Source organism: Coloeus monedula, assembly GCF_965178545.1.
Source record: "Coloeus monedula genome assembly, chromosome: 9".
Lineage (NCBI taxonomy): Eukaryota > Metazoa > Chordata > Aves > Passeriformes > Corvidae > Coloeus > Coloeus monedula.
Genome location: NC_138789.1, coordinates 31,574,670 through 31,595,655, shown reverse-complemented (window position 1 = coordinate 31,595,655; position 20,986 = coordinate 31,574,670). Strand labels below are relative to the sequence as shown.

Here is a 20,986-nt window from a genome sequence, read left to right as displayed (position 1 = left end):
TCCATGGATCAGCAAATACTGATAGAATTATGCTTGGGGCAGATACCGGGGTGGGCACGGGGGTGGTGGGACAGCAGGACACCAAGGGTCGGTTCAGGGCACCAAAGAGAGCCCGGGGTGTTTGCAGGACCTGCAGGAAACGCAAAGTTCGCTGCCAGCTGGGGGCTGTGCAGGGGGACAGGACTGAAATCCACGTGGGATCCATGGGAGCCACCTCTCCTCAATCCCCGCTGCGCGGTGCCACCCGGGCAGGCAGGATTCCCGAGGGTTCGGTGTTTTTTGGGAGCGGCAGGGGCCGGGAAGGTGCGTTCGCTGCCCGTCCCAGGCAGGCGCTGCCCCCGGCCCCGAGCAGAGAGCCCCGGGCTGGCGCACACGGGCGGCTGCAGACACCGCAGCGTTTGTGCTCTGCTTTGGCTGCTGGCAGACAGAGTTTCGGGGTTCTGCTTTAAACCCTGCTTCAGAACATCGGCTCATCTCCCGTTTTTACATAATTCCTGTTGTCCAGCCCTTCCAGGAGCCGCCTGCGTGGCTCTGGGGTTTCTGTCCCGCTCCGGGCGGAGCGCTCTCCCTCTGCAGGAAACCGTGACATTTGCATCTTTCACTGATACACGGCGTTACTTCCTGCGGAGGAAGAAGCTGCTTTCCTAAGGCTGAGATTTTTAAACCCTGTTAAATCTTCTTAGTCCCCAGTCTCCCTTCCTGGAGCAATTCCTCTGCCCTGCTCCGTGCTCGCTGCCCTCAGGGATCGTTCTGTGCCAGTCCCTCCCCAGTGACCTCCCGGTCTGGGTGTTCACCCTTCTGGCCCTGGCAGGGACAGCGCATCCTAAATTCCCCGAGGGAAGGTGAAATTGGGGCAGCAGCACCTTTGCACTGTGGGCATTTGGGGCCGGGGAGTGGCTGTGGGGGCAGCCGGGGCTGGGCCAGCGCCGCTCCCCGAGGGACTGAGCCCTTCTGGGAATGAAATCCAGACCTGGGAGGGTAACGAGCAGCTGTGCAGGTTTCTGTGCAGAATTCCAGGCTTTGAGCTACAGCAGATGTGGGAAAGTGAATTCTGAACACAAAAGCAAAAGGATCAATAAAGTAAATGGCTTTAAGCTGAAGGAAGGCAGGGTTAGACTGGAGATTAGGGACAAATCCCTCCCTGGGAGGGTGGGCAGGCCCTGGCACAGGGTGCCCAGAGCAGCTGGGGCTGCCCCTGGATCCCTGGCAGTGCCCAAGGCCAGGCTGGACATTGGGGCTGGGAGCAGCCTGGGACAGTGGGAGGTGTCCCTGCCACGGCAGGGGTGGCACTGGGTGGGCTTCAGGGTCCCTCCCAACCCAAACCATTCCAGGATTCTGGGATTTTTCTCCTTTCAGTGCCCAAATGCCTTCCAGCAGTAGCCCCAGGGAGGGGTCCCCGGCTCTGTGGGTGCAGCAAATGTCCCACACCTGGGACTTATGGAGATGGGAAGGCTCCAGGTGCGTTCCCAGGCAATGTCCTTCAGGGCAGCCAGGTGGGATCCAAGCCCCGGGAGCACCATGGAGGCTCGTGGAGCAGAGCCCCTGTGCAGTTTTAATTAAGCAACTGGAAGAACTGTTTTTCACAAAGATTAATGGGTCTCTGATTTAATTATGGGGGAATAATAGACTAGAGAACTGGGAAAGTGGGAGGCATTAAAAAAGGAGGATTAAAAACTTGAGGGAAGCTGGGTGAGACTATATTTTTCTGTACTTACAAATTACAGAAGATCATCCCCATTAATAATGATTGGAAAAGTAATAAAGTGCCCTCAGCCATGTATGACAGTTAACATTAAAATCTATTTTTTATGCTTGTTGTGTAGGGAATTTCTGATTACAATAATCAGTTAAAAAAGAAATTGTGCTTTTTTCCAATCTTCCAAATTTAAATATAGAAGAACTTTCTTCTGAGTTCAGCTATGGTTTCATCAATAGTTTTCCAAGCCATGCAAAGGTAAAAAGAGCAAAAGTCACTTTTATTTAATGACTGTTATGCTTCCTTTAGTTGTGCTGCAGTGTTGTTATTAATTGCTAAAAATAATTGGCTCTATGCATAGATTTAAAAAATTACATTGCAGGAAATGCTGCTGCGATGTGCAGGGAGTTTAATATAAACAGTAAAGCCATGCAGAGTTCTCCGTCCCCATGAGCAGCCTCAGAAGTGACGTTAACCCCTGTTCCCAGTCCCAGTGGAGCTGTGCACCCAGGGATGGCCCCATGAGCAATGCAGGGGGACAGCAGAGCCTGGGCACGAGGGGCTGGCACGGCACAGAGTCCTGGGCACTGCTCAGATCCCGTGGCATTGTTGGTGGTTTTATTGATCCCGGTGTTATTCTTGGCAGATGTTCATCCCCGTGCAGTTGGTTGGTTGTGGCACGCAGTCCGTACGTGGAAGGGCTGCTCTTCCTTAGGAAGCTGTAAATGTATGGGGGGAAAGGCCAAGCCATCCTTTAAACAGTAAAAACCCCTGGTTTTTTCCTTATTTCTGTTCCCGTGCAAAAATGCAGCGCAGCCTCTGATGGGCAGAGGCTCAGTGGGGGAAAGTGTGCTCTGAGTGTCCAGGAGAGTTTCGGGCAATAGCTGTGACTCCAGAACTGAGAAGTCAATTGCAAACAGAAAGGGATTAAATTTGTTAGATTAGAAAACATTTCTGAGATGAGTCATTTGATTGCTGCTTCCATGGGGTAAATATTCACTTTATCCATCACATCCCACGTGGGCAGTGGGAAAATACAGGATATTGGCTGCTGCTGGATCTGAAAACCACCCTGGGCAACGGGCTCCAGGCAAGCTGTGCAGCAGTTCCAGAGCAGTTCTCTCCCACAGGGCCGGGGTGAGGGGGAGAGGGGAGAGCTTTGGGTGGTGAAGGAGCTTGTCTGGGGGGCATCCCAGGATGGGGGAGTTGGGAGGGACCTCAAAGCCCATCCCATCCCAGCCCTCTCGTCCTGGAGGTCTTTTCCAACCTCAATGATTCCGTGAATTTTTTTTTAAGGAAAGCTGATTTTTTTCTGGCAAGCCACACAGGGAGCAGGGAGTTGGTGAGGTGGTGCTGGGTATGTGTGCTGGGAGAGGAGGAGGAGGAGGCTGGTTTTTCTCTTGTGGGAAGAATTCACAGTGCTAACACTTCCTTGCAAGGCTTGGATGTGTGAGTGTGAATAACCAGTGTGAGAGTTAAATTAATTACCTGGTAAATGCTCACTGGAACTACAGGCTACCTGCAAAACTGCCGATTTGTACTTCATGGAATCCCAGACCGGTTTGGGTTGGGAGGGACCTTAAATCTCATCTCGTTCCACCCAAGCCACAGGCAGGGACAGCTCCCTCAGCCCAGGCTGCTCAGGTTTCCTGTAATGGACTGGATCCAGCTGCTGCAGAAATACAGTGGCAAAGAAACACGCGGTAGAACAACCTCTGTGAATCGGAGCCTTCTCTGCCTCTCCCACCCTGCTGTTCATTAGAATCAAGTTCAAAACGTTCACAGGACTTTGAAAGCGGCTCCTTGCCTTCCCTGGGTGGGACCAGACCCATCAGAACTCCTCCTGCAGGGATCCCAACCTCAAAGTGCCACTTCCCGGTGACATCCCAATTCTCTGCTCTATAAATGGTGATTTTTTATCCCACGTTGCAGCTTCTCTCGAACCCTTTCAGATTTAATGCTGAGATCATTAATTAAATGAATGGTTATTCTCATGCTTTGTTTCTGAACCATTTCAGCCTGATGTTTCCAGTTTCTTATTCCTGAATGGAATGTCATTTTCCCCTTAAACAATACTGCCAGATGCTTAAGCCACCAAATCACCATTTTCTCCCTCCAGTTTCTATGGTTGTGCTATTTTAATGTTTCATCAAAGGGATGAGCTCTATTGCATTCTCTTCTTCTCTTGAATTTCCTTCATGTAGAAAGCTCTTTATCAAATAAAAACGTCCCATTAGTCTGTTGCACTTTGTATTATCTTCCTTATTACCTTCTTTCAGCTTTTAAAGTTGTTTCAAAGCCTTAAATTCCAAGGTGGGCATGGGGGTGAGTCTAAAATTTGCCTAATTTGTTCTCCACATTTCCTGAAAAGTAGTTAATTTATGGAGAGAAATGCAGATTTCCCAGTGCCACAGCATCCCTTCCCGATGGCTCCTGGATTTGCAGTTTCCTGCTCTCAAACCTGAATCCATCGAGGTTTTTCCCTGCCCATTATTCCGTGGGCTGCTCTGCCTTTTCCCACATGCTGGATGTGGAAAACTGGAGCACAGTGGTGTTGAGCCAGGGTTAAACATCCTCCACCCCCTCAGACAGGCTCAGGCTCCCCCATCAGCTGGTGGATAAAGCTGCTCCTGCCTGTTCTCCCTGTCCTGGGATCCCCACACTCCCAGCCCCCGAGAGGAGCTCCCTTGTCCCTCCTGGGCACCCTGGGATGGGATGGGATGGGATGGGCTTTAAGGTCCCTTCCTACCCAAACCATTGGAAGATTCTGGGGTTCTGTGAACCCTCTGAAAAAAAAAATTGGTTTGGATTCTCTGATGCCTGGACAGTTTTTCCTAGGAAATGTGTCTTGGTTCCTGACCTCAGCAGCAGAAGGTGGTTGTGCTGCAGGAACAGGGCAGGAGTTCTCCATGGAGCACACGTGGCTGCTGATCCTCAGGGCTGAGGCTGCAGGAGAAAGTCAGGAATAACTGAGGCTTTCCTCCTACTGCTCCACTACACTCTCCCAGCAGGAAAACCAGGCAGGAAGAGTAGAGCAGACAGATATATCTGTGTTTATTGTGTTTGTAAGCTGGGCTTTGGGGTTTAGGATAATTCCGAATTAACAAATGATGCCTGGTGTGAGTTCAGCTCTGGTAAATCACAGCTGTGTTCAGTCTGAAGATCAACAGCAGTGAGTGCTACATCCCCCTCCTCACGGTTTCCCTTTTCCCCAGGTGTTACTTGGAAGATGGAGCTTCCAAAGGGGCCTGGCTGAACCGCTCGAGCATCATCTTCGCGGGCAGTGACAAGTGGTCAGTGGACCCGCGGGTGTCCATCGCCACGGCCAACAGGAGGGAGTACAGCCTGCAGATCCAGGACGTGGACGTGACGGACGACGGGCCCTACACCTGCTCTGTGCAGACCCAGCACACCCCCAGGACCATGCAGGTGCACCTCACTGTGCAAGGTACGGGCTGGGACAGAGCCGTGGGGATGGGCTGGGACAGAGCCATGGGGATGAGCAGGGAAGAGTCTGGGTTATGGATGGGAAACTTAAACCCCCTTCAAAGATTTCCTTCCTTCCTGCCTGCCTTCCTCCAGACACACCATGATCCTGACATTGCTGATAAGAACAGTCCATTTATTTCCCCCAGACAGCTCCCTGCTCTCAGCACTGCAGAGCTCTGGTGTCAGTTTTTATGTGGATTTAATATTTATTGTATTGTTCCAGGGTGAACAATTCTTGGTTTTGATTGTCTTCCTAATAATTAATGTCCTCATGCAAGGGCTAAAAAAACAAGTTGGAAATTAATTTCATGTGTAAAATATATCAACAGGAGCTTAAAATTAATTAGGCTAACTACAAGCATATAGAGAAATAATAACTCAATAGTTAAAAATATGCATAATTATTAAGCAATTGCATTTATATCTTCAGAAATGCAAAGTATAACCTAAGGCTTTAACTTATTAGTCTTTGGTGCAATCATCATTAACATTTTCTTTTGCATTTTTATGAGTAATAAAGCAATGAATATAAAAGAGAAGAATTGAACTGGCAATCCCTATTAATCCGTATGGCACACGGAAATCCCTCAGAAATAATGGGGTGAGCCACCTCCCAAACCAGTTGTCCTTATCCACGGCACCTCTGGAATCCTGCAGGAATGTTGTGCTGGAGCTCAGGGCTGAGTGTATCTGTTGCAAAAGGGACTTTGTTTTATTAAAATATCACTGGGTCATTTTTGTGACCTTCGTGAGAGGCCTCGGGACCCGCCAGTGCTCGGTTTGGGGGGGTCTGCAGGGACTGCAGAAATGTTTGTGCTTCCCATGGCCAGAGAGGGGAACGGGGCTGGGAAAGGGTTGGGATGGAGGGACAGGCCTGTGGGGAGAGGCTGAGGAGGGGCTGGAGCCCCAGGAGAGGCTGAGGGAGCTGGGAAAGGGGCTGGAGCCCCAGGAGAATTCCTGAGGGAGCTGGAAAGGGGCTGGAGAATTCCTGAGGGAGCTGGGAAGGGGCTGGAGCCCCAGGAGAATTCCTGAGGGAGCTGGGAAGGGGCTCAGGCTGGAGCAAAGGAGGCTCAGGGGGGACCTTGTGGCTCTGCACAAGTCCCTGACAGGAGGGGGCAGCCGGGGGGGTCGGGCTCTGCTGGCAGGGAACAGGGACAGGAGGAGAGGGAATGGCCTCAGGCTGGGCTGGGGAGGCTCAGAGTGGACATCAGCAGGAATTTCTGCATGGAAAGGGTGGCCAGGCCTTGGCAGGGGCTGCCCAGGGAGGTTTGGAGTGCCCATCCCTGGAGGTGTCCCAGGAAGGGCTGGACGTGGCACTCAGGGCTCTGGGCTGGGGACAAGGGGGGCATTGGGCAGGTCTGGGAGGGCTTTTCCAGCAGCCCCTCAGCGCCTTCCTTTGTGCAAGGACTCTCTCACATCCATTTATATTCCCAATGGGACCAGGAGCCTGCACCTCAGGGCTGTTCTGCCTGCCCTTAGGTCACTGGTGTGAGAGGCTGGAACATCCTCTCCTGCTCCAGAGGGCTCGTGGGATGACACAAGGATTTATCAGACACAAGCAGTTTTTGTGGGAGCAGCTTTAGGTTTACCTGTAAGATCTTCCCCAGCTTTGTATTTGCAGATTAGAAACACCTTCTGCTTTGGGGAGAGATGAGTGAGGGCAAAGCAGTCTCGGGGCAAAGCAAAACCGTTCTGTCAAAGGCCATCGAGCTTCCCTTGGCTTTGGGAATAAATGATCAGACCCGAGGAAATCACAGGAGGAAAGCAACACTGGAAAGCAGTCTCAGCCCTTTCCAATCCCTCAGCCCCACAGGCTCTGTTTCAGGGGTGGAAAACCTTCTCCTGCTGCAAACAGCGGAGCTGGAGGAGCCAGGGGGTTTGCTTTGTGCCACAAAGGAAAGGAGGGAAGGCTTAGGCCGCATCTTCAGCTCCCAAATAGCTTCAGACTCCAGACAGAAAAATTATTTGCCGTGAATCTCCACATCAAAAGCTGTGTAAACCCAGCTCCCTCTTTTTTCCTTTCCTTCGAGTGTGTGTGAGCCTTTCCCCACACACAGAACCAGGGGCTGTCATGTTGAACATGCTCCTCTCTGCTTCTTGGGCTGACAGGTTCTGAGCGTGTTCACAGGAGTAAATAAATACATTTTAATGGGTTGAAGACGCCGTAATTCCCACGAGTAGGACAGACCCAGGGAACAGGATCAATTCCCAAGGGAAGCAGCAGCCTCTGCCCCCTGTCCCACACAGAGAACACCCAGGCCCAGGGGGTTTGGCCCCTGCCTACCAGGAATCTCTGGCAGAGCTGGAGGTTGAGTTTCAGGCTCCCAAATCCCTGTTCGATCCCTGTGCAAAGCCAGCACAGCACCTTAAGGGACACCGCCAGGTCAAGCCCTGGTTGATGCTCCTTAATGCAGTTGCTCCTTTTTGTAGCAGGGAAATTAACTGAGATATTTGCTAAAAAATAAAATAGAACTTGTGTCTGTAGCCCACATTTACATCTGTGAAGGAAAAACCACATGGAAGAGAGGAAGATAATCCAGTTAACGTAATTTCAGTGACCTTATTAAAAAGAAGTGAGAATTAGGAAATAATTAATTAAAAGTTTCAATGGCAGCAGTCTGTAATCAACTCAATCTACCTCAGTGCCAGATGCTGGATCTGCAGAGTCATGAGCTGCAGATTTAAACATCAGATGTTTGTCACAGCAGAGTAAAAACCCGAATTTCCTCTTGCCACACTCTGTTGCTCATAATTTTTCTACAAAAGGTTGTGCTTTCTGCCATTTCTAATCTGACATTTACTCTACCAAAGTCGAAATTGCCTCCTCCAAGCTGTTTTCCTTTCAATTGCAAAAGTCTGCAGCCACGTTTGCCAATGTCCTTGGGAAGGAATCGGGGCTGGGTGACAGCGCCGGTGTCCGGATCCCTCGGGGGGATGTGACAGGGATGCTCCCTCACCCTGGGGCACACTGGGGTCAGAGGCCCAGTTTGGGACAGCAGGGACACGGGGGCCGGAGCAGGGGGCTCAAAGGGCCCCCAGCCCCGAGGGAGGGCTGCCAGGGTGAGCAGGGGGATAAAGAACCTCTGCTGGAGATGGTTCCCTTTAGCTCCGTGAGATGAGGGGTCGGGAGAGGTTTGTTGTGCTTCATCAGTGCCCTTGGTGTGGATCCAGGGAGGAAGAACAAACACCAGCTAAGGGAGAGCATTTCTGCAGGACTGTCCCAGAGCCACAGCCTGGGCTGGGCTGGGAGGGACCAGTGCCACCCCTGCCATGGGCAGCGACACCTTCTGCTGTCCCAGGCTGCTCCCAGCCCCATCCAACCCGGCCTGGGACACTGCCAGGGATCCAGGGGCAGCCCCAGCTGCTCTGGGAATTGCATTCCAGGGCCTGCCCACCCTCACAGGGAAGGATTTCTCCCCGTATCCCATCCATCCCTGCCCTCTGGCAGTGGGACACCATTCCCTGTGTGCTGTCCCCCCAGGCTCCTGTCCCAGCTCCCATCCGGCTGTGGGTGGGCTGTGCAGGGAGCATGGCCGGGTTTGGGGCGATGGTGCCCGTGGGTTCAGCGGGGCAGGGTGCCCGTGGCGTTGGCAGTGAGGCCCGTGCCCGTGGTGTCCCCAGGGACAGGCCTGGGGCTCCGTGTCCCCGTGTCCCTCAGCGTGCACCAGGCGGGGTTTTGGGGCTGTGTTTGGGTGTTGTGGGTGCACAGCTGGCACAGGTCACTGCTTTGGCCCTTCAGGTGCACATCCCAGGTCCCAGCCCTGGGCCACCCCTGTCCCCAAGTGTCTGCTGCCCTTCCTTGTCCTCTCTGCCTTCCCCGTCCCACAGCAGCCCAGTTCCTGGTTCCAGAAGTCCCAAATGCCCAAACCAGGGAATCAGGGACATGAAATCTTGCTCCCATCAGTTACTTGACGTTTTTATTTTAATCCAGCCCATGCTGGGCAGGTTCAGGACCCCCCGGGACAGCCCCATGTGTGGGTCCCAGCCCTTGCTCCTGTGCTGCCCTCCCAGCACCATCCCATTCTGTAGGAATCTGCTCCCGACACTGGAGCTGTAAATAATTCAGTTATCCATGGAAATGCCATTTATAGATTCAGTCAGGAACCACAACCTTGGGTTTTTATTTAAACATGTATAATGTTCCCAAAGTAATACTCTAGGCCCTTTTTCTGTTTAATAAACCCCCTTAATGTCCCCTAAATATTAATGTATTGATTTAGTCTTTGCAATGTTTGCAAAGTCTAATTTGTTTCCTCAGCCAGGCCAAGAGGGACTTGCATTTGAAGCTAACAAGATAAATCTTCCCCAAATTTATTTAAAGTGGGACAAAATAAATATGCAAAAGACTTTAAAATCATCTAACAACCACTTCCCAGCTAAAACTGACAATCCATTACTCTTTTAAATTGCCGGCACTCGAGCAGGGTGTCAGTTTTCTCTATAAAATTAACTTGCTGGTGCCAGCCGCCGTTATCATCTTGTCCCTGCTCAGCACAGGGAGAAAAAGACTTGGAAAAACAGTTCTGGAGGGGGAGGCAGCCTCGTGAGGTTTGCTGTGTGATAGAGACCCCCCAAAGGATCCTCCCTGTCCCACAAGCAGCATCCTTGGCCTTGCCATTCCCTCGGTGCACCCACTCTCATTAATTTGTCATTACTGACTGATCCAAAGGTTTTCTCCAGGATATGCAGTTTTTATCCATTCATTAAATTCCTCCCACATTTGTCCCTCCCAGGAGCTGCGGGGGATCTCTCACTCTAAACTAAGTTTGAATGGTTTTTCCCTGCTCTGCCAGGCTCAAGGCACAGGAAATGTTTGCGCTGGGAGGTGATCTCATTTACAGGGGTGGAAATCAGGGATATTTTATCTGGAGTGGAGCAGGGCTGCTCTCATCTGAAACTCATAATTCTGTCATGTTGGAGGTGCTTTTGTCACGGCTGCAGCCGAATTTCCATTGTGAGCCTGAAATTTCCATCTTCTGGAATCGGCAGGCAGAGGACAATCGACAGAAAATGAGCATTTCCTCCGGGGCCTGAAGAGTATTGGTTCTGTTCCATTGAATTAAGTGGAATGGGATGGTTGGTGACCCCTGAGGGTCTTGCAAAAGGTGCCTTCAGCAGAGTCCAAAGGGTCTTTCAGGAACTTCCTATGTTACACGGCAATGCCAGACACAGAAGGAGGAAAAAATACAGGATAAAGCTGAAAAAAACCCCCATCCCCCCAAAAATCCTTAGGTTAAATGAAATGATAATGTACTGCAAAGGGAAACATTGTGGATGGCTGAACTCTGAGTCTGGAGTTCTTTGGGTCAGTGAGGTTCTCTGTCCCTGAGCCCTGCCCCAGCATCTCGTGCCCTTCCCAAGGCTCTGCTCTGGTGGCTCCAACCCCATGACCTCCCTCAGCAGCACAAACCCACCCAGCTGGGAGTGTCCTGGGAGCCCCAGGCTGCAAAAGGATCACAGAGCTTTCTGAAGGACAGGGATTATGGAGTTTTTGGAAGGAATGGGAATTCAGCCTGGGAATGTACCATGAGCTGGTGGCTGGGTCTGCCCTGGGGCCTTCCAGGGTTTTATGGGATTAAGGCAAATACAGGTGAAATGTGCTACTTTGGAATGATGGGAATTACTTTAGAATGATCTGTTACATTAGAGTGATCTGAAATGGATGATATGACCATAAATGGGCTTTTATTTTTAATTGTTATTCCCTTTTTTAATGACAATTACTTCATCCAAGTGCAATTTCATTTGAACACTTCCCCCAAACTTTATTTTGGAATGAACTGCTGGAGTATTAAAGTCAGAACGTTTGGTTTATGGCCCTCTCCAGGGCTGGTTGCTTTTAAGTGCCCACTGTCCAGGCTCCATTATCCCTCTCGGAATGTCCCTTTCCCATCCTTTCCCATTTCATTACAGGCACTTGGGCTGCCCTGGGCCAACTGAGGCAGTAATGACTCTGTCATTCATTGCCACCATTTCACACCACAAGTGCTGCTGGAGCTCTGCCCCCCAGCCAGCAGTGTGGGATCTCACTGAGCTCTGTGCTGCCTGTCACCATGAGCTCTGGGATTGCTGGGATTTATCCGAGCTTTTCCATTGGATTTCTGCTATTTCCTCTTCCATAGCTTCGGCCCAACCGTTGTCAGGGGAAATAAAGGCACCCCCTGTTTGAAAGTTTAACTTTTGCTTGGAGAGTTGTTAACAAAGGAAATTAAACAGCTCTGAAGAACATTGGAGACAACCTCTGCAGCTCTTCCTCAGAGCATCCTCTTCCTCACCCCTCAGACTGGAAAGAGGTTCCCACCTGATGGTCTGGAACATCCTGGGTTTATCTTGAACACAGGGTTTAAATTTAAATATTTAATGAAGTCTTGCTAAGGAGGAGCAAACCCACTGATTTCCCTGCAATGAGGTTCCACAATTTTCAAGCGTCCTTCTCTTCTGTTCCTATAAAATTGGGGACAAGACACTGCAAAAGCATTTGAAGGGTCCAGCTTTGGCACAGCAGGACTTTTAGGCATTAAAGCCTATCAGGAGTTGTGTTCAATGTAATCAATGACAACGGGGATCCATGTATGGAAAACCCATTTCTATAAAACCAGACTGGGAAGGAAGGGGGGATAAACCAAAAGGACACTTGGAACATCCTTCAGTGTCCCAGCTGAGGCCCTCTGACTGCGGGAAGGACCGAGGGCAGCGGCTTCCTTTTAGCCTGACTGCAGCTAATGGCTTCTGACACACGAAATGTCCTCCTGGAGACACCATAATCGGATAAAAACCTTTTGTCAAGTCCAGTCAGCGGTGAAAAAGTGAGACAAATGGAAACTGGGCTGAATTTCCAGGTTTCCCAAGGAGTCAGAGCTGCCCTGCAGCCTCCCTGGTCTGCGGATGGCGCTGCGGCACCCTCACAAGGCTTGTGAGCAATTCCAGAATCCAGCAATTCTTTAAAAGGAACAAATACCTCATTCCAGGCCTCAGGGCTCCAAGGATTCATAATTTTACCATATTTGCAGTTAAAAGGCTCCTCAGTAGCAGCAAAATTTGTTCTGTAAGGTTGTTCAGTCATGGGGAAGAGAAGGCTCCAGGGAGAGCTCAGAGCCCCTGGCAGGGCCTGAAGGGGCTCCAGAAGAGCTGCAGAGGGACTGGGGACAAGGCCTGGAGGGACAGGACCCAGGGAATGGCTTCCCACTGCCAGAGGGCAGGGCTGGATGGGATATTGGGAAGGAATTGTTCCCTGGGAGGGTGGGCAGGCCCTGGCACAGGGTGCCCAGAGCAGCTGGGGCTGCCCCTGGATCCCTGGCAGTGCCCAAGGCCAGGCTGGACATTGGGGCTGGGAGCAGCCTGGGACAGTGGGAGGTGTCCCTGCCCATGGCAGGGGTGGCACTGGATGGGCTTTAGGGTCCCTCCCATCCCAAACCATTTCAGGATTCTCTAATAATAATTCACAACATGCCCTTAATACAGAGCATGTTCTTTCGGGGGTTGCTTTAAATGCTCTGCTTTTCATTTTTCTGTGTCAGCCTCTTCCCACACTTCCCTTTCTCTTTGAAGAAGCTCCAGTGGTAGGAATGAAACTGGGCCAGGCACGAGTGAAACTGGAGCTGGAGTTCCAGGCAGAAGGAGCAGTAAGGAGGAGGACTTTGATAGAATATTTGCAGTAAAAGGAGCTGCACGCTTCATGCTCCATTTCCACAGTTAGTGCTGGGGAAGCTGATAACAGAGGGTTTGTTTTGTCTTTGCCTTCCTCCTGTGATGCAGACTCCTGCTATCTGCAGTGTGTGATGCTGCTCCTCACCCCGGCAGAAGGGAAGGAATTGTGGAGTGAGTTTGTCTATTCCTGCTTTTAAATTCCTGTCAGCCTGAGAGATGGGATTGTTACCCTGAGCAGTGCGAGGACCCTGATTTATATCCTGGTGCCAGATCTGCCTCAGCAAACGCTGCTGCACGAGCTCTTGGCATGCCAGCCTCCTTCCGAATGCTGGCTGAATTATGTCCAGGCAGGAATATCCCACTTCTGGTGAGCAGCTCATTAATAACCCCATGAACAGGAACGGGGGGAAGAGCTCATTAGGAAGAGGAAAGAGGAGAAATGCACAAACCTGAAGCACTTTAACAGCCTGGGACTCTGTCAGGGTCACTGAGTGTTTGGGCTCAGAGGAGGAGCGCCCTTGGCCTTGGAAGCAGCCAGAGGCTCTTCTGGAAAATGGGGAGCAGTGTCCTGGAAAGGCTCTGGGAATGCACAGGACCCTCAGCCCCATCTCTGAGGATTTACCAGCTGGGGAAGAGGGGCTGGAGCGTGTCCAGGGCAGGGAATGGAGCTGGGGACAGAGCTTGGCATTGCAAAGGTGATTTATCAAATTGGGAATGGTAATGGCACATTTTCTCCCTAAACCCCTCCTCCAGAGTGTGAGGATGCGATTCTTCCATGGGAATTTATTCCATGGCACATCTTGGCTTGGATTTACGAGCTGGGAACTTGGAGAAGAAAAATGTTTTGTTCTCTGAGCTGTGTTGGGTTCGTGGTTCTGGGAGAACCACCAAGGCTGGGGATGGATCTGGTACAGCAGCTCCTCCTCACGCTCCACACACGAGGAGCATTTCCTCATGTTCTGCACACACTCATCTGCTCTACACGTTCCTTCTTTATTTCCAAACCCCCACAGTTTAATTTTGGTTTTATAGCCTAAGAAAGGGTAAAGAGAGGATGATGACAATATCTGGTATTTGCAGGCAGCCAAATCCACCAGTTGGAAAGAGCAAAACCAAATGCCTGTCTTTAAAAAGAATGTATGGAGCTAATTTAGGAAAATTTCTGGAGACGACTGAAAAAACAACTGAGAAGTAAAGTGGCAGATTCATCCTGGAGGATTGAGCTGTAAGGAATTTGAAAGGCAGCTTTAAAGGATTGGGATCGAATGTTTTTCCTCCCTGGAAAATCTCCATTCGAAGGAAAGGATCTTTGATTGTACAGCTTTCCTAAAGGTGTAAAGAAAACTTTTCAGTTGTCCATCAAAAGGTTCCAGGCAGAAAATCCATGGTTCCCTTACCTGGGACTCCTGGCAGGGATGCAGGGGCACAGGAGGGGGCAGCTGGGGGGGACAGGCTCTGGTGCCAGGGAACAGGGCCAGGACAAGGGGAAGTGGCCTCAGGCTGGGCCAGGGCAGCTTTCAGCTGGAGAGTAGGAGAAGTTTTTCCTGGGAAGGCTGTCCAGCCCTGGCACAGCTGCCCAGGGCAGGACTGAGTCCCCATCCCTGGAGGGATTTCAAAGCCCTGTGGCTGTGGCATGTGGGGACACGGAGCAGTGGTGGCCTTGGCAGTGCTGGGAATGGTTGGACTCGATGGTCTGAGGGCTTTTCCAACCTGAAGGGTTCAGTGATTCCCTGATTTTCTCTCCCTTTCTCCTGGGTGCCTGAGATTGATGTGGTTGCCTTCAAACCCAACCGTGTAACATTCCGTGTTCGTTTCTGGGAGCAGATCCTGCAGGGAAGTGTTCTGAGGAGTTTCCTCGCAGGAGCCACACAATGCAAACTCCGTGACTGAAATTACCGGGGCTCGGTTCCTGCGTGTTGTAATTTGTGAGGCAGGAGCAAGGATAATAAATAGTACAAGATCTTTAGCTCCAGACGAGGAAACTACAGCAGAATGAAACCACACAGCATTGATTCGTAATACAATCCCATAATATGACTCCAACTCCTATTATACCTACTTATCACAGCTCTTTTATCCCAGCTATTCAGATAAAAGCTCGGGAATTTTTGCAGGCAGCACAGCACAGCCCCATGGGTACATTTTGAATGCTGTGCTCAAGGAGATGCACACACACAGTCTATTCTTGTACTGCGGGTTTTGGCATCTTTTTTTTTTTTTTTTTCCCCCCACCTGATGTTTTGAGCATTTCTCCCTTCAGGTTAATATGTTCATTTATAAGGAAAGGATTAAACAAAAATCTCACAAGAGAGACGTGAACTTGAATGTGAGTGTGCAGATTTGAATGGATAAAGAGGCACTTCAGGAGCTGGATAAAACCGGAGCGTTCCTAAGCCTCTGATTCCAAACCTGCCTCAAGGCCAGCGGTGCTGAAAACGTTGCAGGGAGCAGAATAAACAGCTAAATTTTGCTTACTTATAAAAAGCTTGGTAATACTAAAGGTTCAAGTAGAGAATTGTGAGTTATTCTGTTGACCCCCGTGGATTACTTGTTTTGTTGTCTTTAGGATTCAGAAATGTTCTTGTTTTATTTAGACTGAAATTTTAATCATCCCCTCTTTGCATTTAAAACATGGTATTATTTCCCCTTCTATCATCTGTAAGAGAAAACGGGGAAATTTCCTTAATAGTTGGCAGATTAGCTTTGTTATGTAAAACAGATCCTGGCAAAAGGAATTACAATTAACACAAGCGTTCCATTACACAGTGAAAGGGCTGGTTTGGAGGAAAAGTCTCTCCGTTCGAAACACTTCAAAGCAGAGGCTTTGTTTTGTGTTCCCACTGAATTGGATGGAGTTAGCACGCTCAAATATTTTGCCCATAAATATTCCCAACTCCCGGGATGTGATAACAGTAATCTCTGAGTGGAACTTTCCTCGGCCCAGGTTTGGGATTTGAAAGCCTTTACTCTGAGTCTCCTCCTGCATCTCTCTTTAATCCAGCCCCTTTCTGCAGAGAGTTTCTGTCCCACTAAAATACAAACTTCCCATTAAATGTGGCTTTAGTAGTTCTGCCTTTGCACTTCTCCCTGGCTTCCCGCAGGCAGGTGCGAAATTCCTCCATTTTGGGCAGAATTCCTGCGATCTCTTTTCCCAAGGCGCCTCCAGGTGTGCAGCCATCAAAGGCCTCTGGTTTGTGCTCAGGGGGTTCGGTGCCTTTGCCCCAGGAGCTGCCCCGTTCCTGACCCTCTCCCTGCAGTGCCTCTGTTCAGTTCCTCTCACCTCACTCTTCCTCTCTCATTCCCATTCCTGGTGGTGACAGGAGCACCCCGGGAATTCTGTGCCCAGCACATTGAGACACTTCCCCTGGTGCCCGAACGCTCCTGGAGCAACCTCCAGAGCTCACTGTGGTTTCTGGCTTCATTTTCCAGGCTTTAAATCCCACCCCAGTCAGAGGCCGTGAGCTATGGCAAATTATTTCGTTCATAACTCTGCTCAGCACAGATACCCAGAGTCCTTTAGGAACAAGAAATCATTCCTTGTTCAAAGTTCCATTGATTTATGGAAACAAGCTGCTCCTGCTCACTCACAGGATGGGAAACAATCTCCAATACACATCCTGATATCCGTGAAATCTTGTGGAAATGGTTATTTATGTGCTGCGTGGTTTTCACCTCTTCATGGACGTATTTTGATTGGCTTTATTATTTGAGGGGATTTTTTGGGAATAATGTGATTGTGACATCATTTCCCTGGGAGGGTGGGCAGGCCCTGGCACAGGGTGCCCAGAGCAGCTGGGGCTGCCCCTGGATCCCTGGCAGTGCCCAAGGCCAGGCTGGACATTGGGGCTTGGAGCAGCCTGGGACAGTGGGAGGTGTCCCTGCCATGGCAGGGGTGGAACTGATGTGGGATCCCGTGATTCTGTGATTTCCAGGGAGCTGTGTGATGCAGCAGGATGGTGCTCCCCTTCGGGTCAGTCTGGGCACACCAAAGGCTCTCAGGGCTGTTTCTGTGGCTCTCTCCTTATGGGTCACACTGACCATGGAATTACTGGACAGGGGGTAACCAAGGACACCCATGGAGTTTAATCAATCCCACTGAAGCTCCTGGCATTCTGCCACTGGCCCATGTCCCAAGGGAATCCTGGCCCCCATCAGTGCCTGGGTGAACAGAATATGCTCAGTGGCTTTTAACTTCCAATTACCATGAATTAATTGAGATGGTGATTGATTGATTGATTGATTGATTTCTGGGTGCTGAGGCCATGGTGCCCCAGCACAGAGAAGCCCCTGCTGTCGTTCTCCCCTCCGATGGCAAGTGCTGCTCTGCAGGATCAAGGCAGAGTCATTAGCTGGGTACTGAGCTAATTAAGGGGGGTTTGGAGTGCTCAGCTCCAGCAGCCCCTTTCCCTGGAGCGAGCTGCCTGCTCTGGCTGCCTGTGATCCTTCTGCAGGTTTGATTTATCCCTTGTTATTGGAGTCTTTAATAGCCGGTGTGATTTATAGGGACAGGGCACAGGATCTGGGTCCGTTTTTCACTCCCCTTGGTCTCTGTGAGCGGGGCCATTCCGGGTGCCAGTCAGGCTGTGTCTGTCACCCGAACGGGGAGAGCAGGAACTGGATCTATTGCTGCCATTCCAAGGCTGAAAATATGGGAAAATTTTCTCCTGGCCCTTTCTCGGTCTAGTGAAGAGAGCAGCCTGAGAGGGAGCTGCTGTTCGTTCTCAAACACTCCTGGCCCGGAGATTGCGCTCGAGGCGTCTGAAGGGCTCGGACTCGTTAAAATCCCATTACCAGGACAGTGCTCCATGCAAAGGGCTGCTTTCCTTAATGAAAAGGGGCAGTGCAATCCCAGCAGCGTCTCAAGGCTGGGCTGGGCTGAGCACGTTGGGGAAGAAGCTAAAATCCCACTGCCTTTTCTGCAGAGAAGTCTTGTGGCTGCTGAGTGCTGCAGCGGAGGGCAAGAACGGAATTCTCCTGGAAGATGCTGTGTCTGGTCAGGCATCCAAAACTGCTGGGCAGGCAACAGTTTGATGTTAATTCGCTGTTAACTGTCTGTAGAATATGAATATTAATAACGCCATTAATCCCCATTAATACCAACAGCTCCCATGTCGTTGGAATGTCAGGAAGATTAAATCACACCACTCCCAACACATTTCCGTGGGATGGGGGCAGTTCTGCAGCAGCTCAGGAGGAGGAATTAATAATGTGGAAAGCAATTCTAAGTTTCAATGTTAGATAATCATTACTAATTTCTAGGCTCTGTAGTGAGAACAAAAGTAAATACTGAATAAATTCGTATCCACTGACTTAGTCCAGGGAACAAGCCTTTCCTCCTTTGGACTGAGTCAAGGCATTGGAAACTTGCTCAGGATGTATTTGTGTTCAGTACAAGCAGAGAACCATATTCCTGAGTCACATGGGATGTGAAGGGATAACAAGAGGCATCCCTCGATGTGTGGGAATTCCTTGGGGTGGTCCTGGGGATCTGACCTGTGCCAGAGCTTCAGGGATGAGCTGAGCTCAGGGGTGAGCTGAGCACGGGACACGGGGGACACCTCCCTGCTGGGTCCCCCTCCTTCCTCTGAGCCTCCCATGGTGGTGCATCCTCCTCCTCCTCCTCTTGCTCCTCATCCTCGTCCTCCTTCTCTTCCTCCTCTATCCATGGAGGCCAGAGCCAAGGCAAAGCAGAAGATTCCATGTGCACAGACCAGAATTTCCTCTGGGCTGCCTCCACCAGGGCAAAGCAGGGAAAGATCAAATTAAATTCTGAGGAGCATCACAGAATCCCAGCCTGGGTTGGGTTGGGAGGGACCTTTAATCCCATCCAGTGCCACCCCTGCCACGGGCAGGGACACCTTCCACTGTGCCAGGCTGCTCCAAGCCCCAGTGTCCAGCCTGGCCTTGGGCACTGCCAGGGATCCAGGGAAGTCCATCATCACATGAACTGGCACGATCCATCCTCGAACCTCTGAAAACTGTCCCTGAATCCTGTCAGTTCTTTGGGTGGATGATGAACCCCAGTCTTTAGTTCTTAAAAAAACTCTCAACAGAAGACTCCAGGAAATGCACAAAAGAGAGCTTGGCTTTAACCTGTTAGGAAGAGGGAATCTCATAACCCATCGCACGGCAATGGGAGATGAATGAGCAACAGTTATTTTTAGTGCTGACCCCACCAAGACCAGGCTAATCCCCCTCTCAGAGAAGGAATCCCCCACCATGGGAAGGCTCAGGCAGTGCATGGCAGTCACATCTCGATGCTGGAGTGCTGCAAACACAACTGGGCCTGACTTTCTGTTCCCAAAATTAGAGACAGCCAGTCCAAACCGCTGCAAGGTGGGTGCACAGCTTGTTAAAAATATTACCGAGGGCATGGCTGTCAGTGATTCACTGTCCCGAGGGAAGGACGCTCTGAATGGGCCCGTGGTGATCCCAGAAGGGCTCAATAGGGCTTTCAGTGGATGAATGGGGTGATGTACTAGAGAATACATCTCTGTAATTTGCCAGTGACATCGAAGTGCGAGTGCTTGTGACAACAGGCTTCAAACCCCCAATGATGGATTTCAGAACGCTCTGGAATCAATGAGGGGAAATTCAATACAGGAGTCTCGGGGAGAAATCAAATACACAAATGAGGGGAACTACCCAGGCAGCAGCACTTGAGCAGAGCTGGAGTGGCCGTGTATTGAATCCAGGACAACACCACAGATCCTGCAGGGAAAGGGCAGCTGGAGATGCAGTGCTTGGGTTGGAAATGGTTGGTACCTTCCTCCCTTTTCTGTCTGATTCAACCAGAATGGGGAAGGTTCCATCCCTGTGGGCAGGGAATTCTCGCAGGGAATTCTCACAGATAAAAGCAGCTGCTTCACAGTGGAAATCACATCAGGGTCCGAGGGGCCATGAGGATGGTGGGGTCCCTTCCCTGGGCTCCTCAGTGTGGTGAGGAGAAAGGGACAGGGAAGGAGGCGACATCCAAGGGGGGTTGTGTGATTGAACTGAAGGTTCATAAAATCCCAGCATGGTTTGGGCTGGGAAGGACCTTAAAGCCCACCCAGTGCCACCCCTGCCATGGCAGGGACACCTCCCACTGTCCCAGGCTGCTCCCAGCCCCAATGTCCAGCCTGGCCTTGGGCACTGCCAGGGATCCAGGGGCAGCCCCAGCTGCACTGGGCACCCTGTGCCAGGGCCTGCCCGCCCTCCCAGGGAACAATTCCTTCCCAATATCCCATCCAGCCCTGCCCTCTGGCACTGGGAAGCCATTCCCTGGGTCCTGTCCCTCCATGCCTTGTCCCAAGTCCCTCTGCAGCTCTCCTGGAGCCCCTTCAGGCCCTGCCAGGGGCTCTGAGCTCTCCCTGGAGCCTTCTCCTCTCCAGGTGAGCACCCCCAGCTCTGCCAGCCTGGCTCCAGAGCAGAGGGGCTCCAGCCCTGGGCTCAGCTCTGCGGTGGAATTCCCTGAGGAGTTGGACTTGATGGTCCCTGGGGGTCCCTTCCAGCCCCAAATATTCCATGGGTCTGTGCTCGCTGGGTGGGAGTGAATTGGGGCTGAGAGCGAAGGACGAGGATTTGCTCCTCACATCAGAGCAAAATGCTGAAAATGGGAAGTAAGCAGAGCCATATGGTTGGGATACAGAGAAGGGGGAGTGATGCAGCCAGAGAACTGTCAAGGGAAATTATTTTAATAACTGTCTAGGGAATACGATGTAAATCTGTCATTCAGCCTCGCTGGAGAGAGAATGAACCTGTAGAATTCTCCAAAAGGAAAAATGCAGAGTTACAAGAAATCATCTCGAATCATTACAGCTCTTTTATTTAGTCCCTGTGACAGCACAAGCAGCAACAGGTATATCACTGTTTACCTGTCACAACCCTCTAATATTCTCATTTTGCCTGTAAGGAGCAGTGATGAGGTTTTACCTCTAATTTTCTAGTCTAGAATTCTTTTCTTGGCACTTACTGTGTTGCAGAAATCCTTTAGTGAAAATCCCTTTGCCCACTTACGTTGGAATTTGTCTTTAAAAGATTTGTACATTCATACTTGAGTGTACAAATTCCTCCCGAGGGGCAGCACAGGGGAGATCCAGCCTCTGGGACAGGGACAGGAAGGGCTGGAGCTGTGCCAGGCAGGGCTAGGTTGGATTTTAGGGAAAGGTCCTT

The 20,986-nt window shown here is 50.8% G+C and overlaps 1 protein-coding gene across 1 annotated transcript in view; it reads left to right on the top strand.

Moving 5' to 3' along the window:
- Positions 1–20,986, top strand: part of NEGR1 (neuronal growth regulator 1) — a gene marked incomplete at its 3' end in the record, with an annotated part of 190,156 nt that overhangs the window by 83,535 nt on the left and 85,635 nt on the right. Inside the window, exon 2 of the mRNA XM_082286838.1 lies at positions 4,912–5,144. Within this exon, the coding sequence (XP_082142964.1) occupies positions 4,912–5,144 (233 nt within the window). The remainder of the gene's footprint in view (positions 1–4,911; positions 5,145–20,986) is intronic.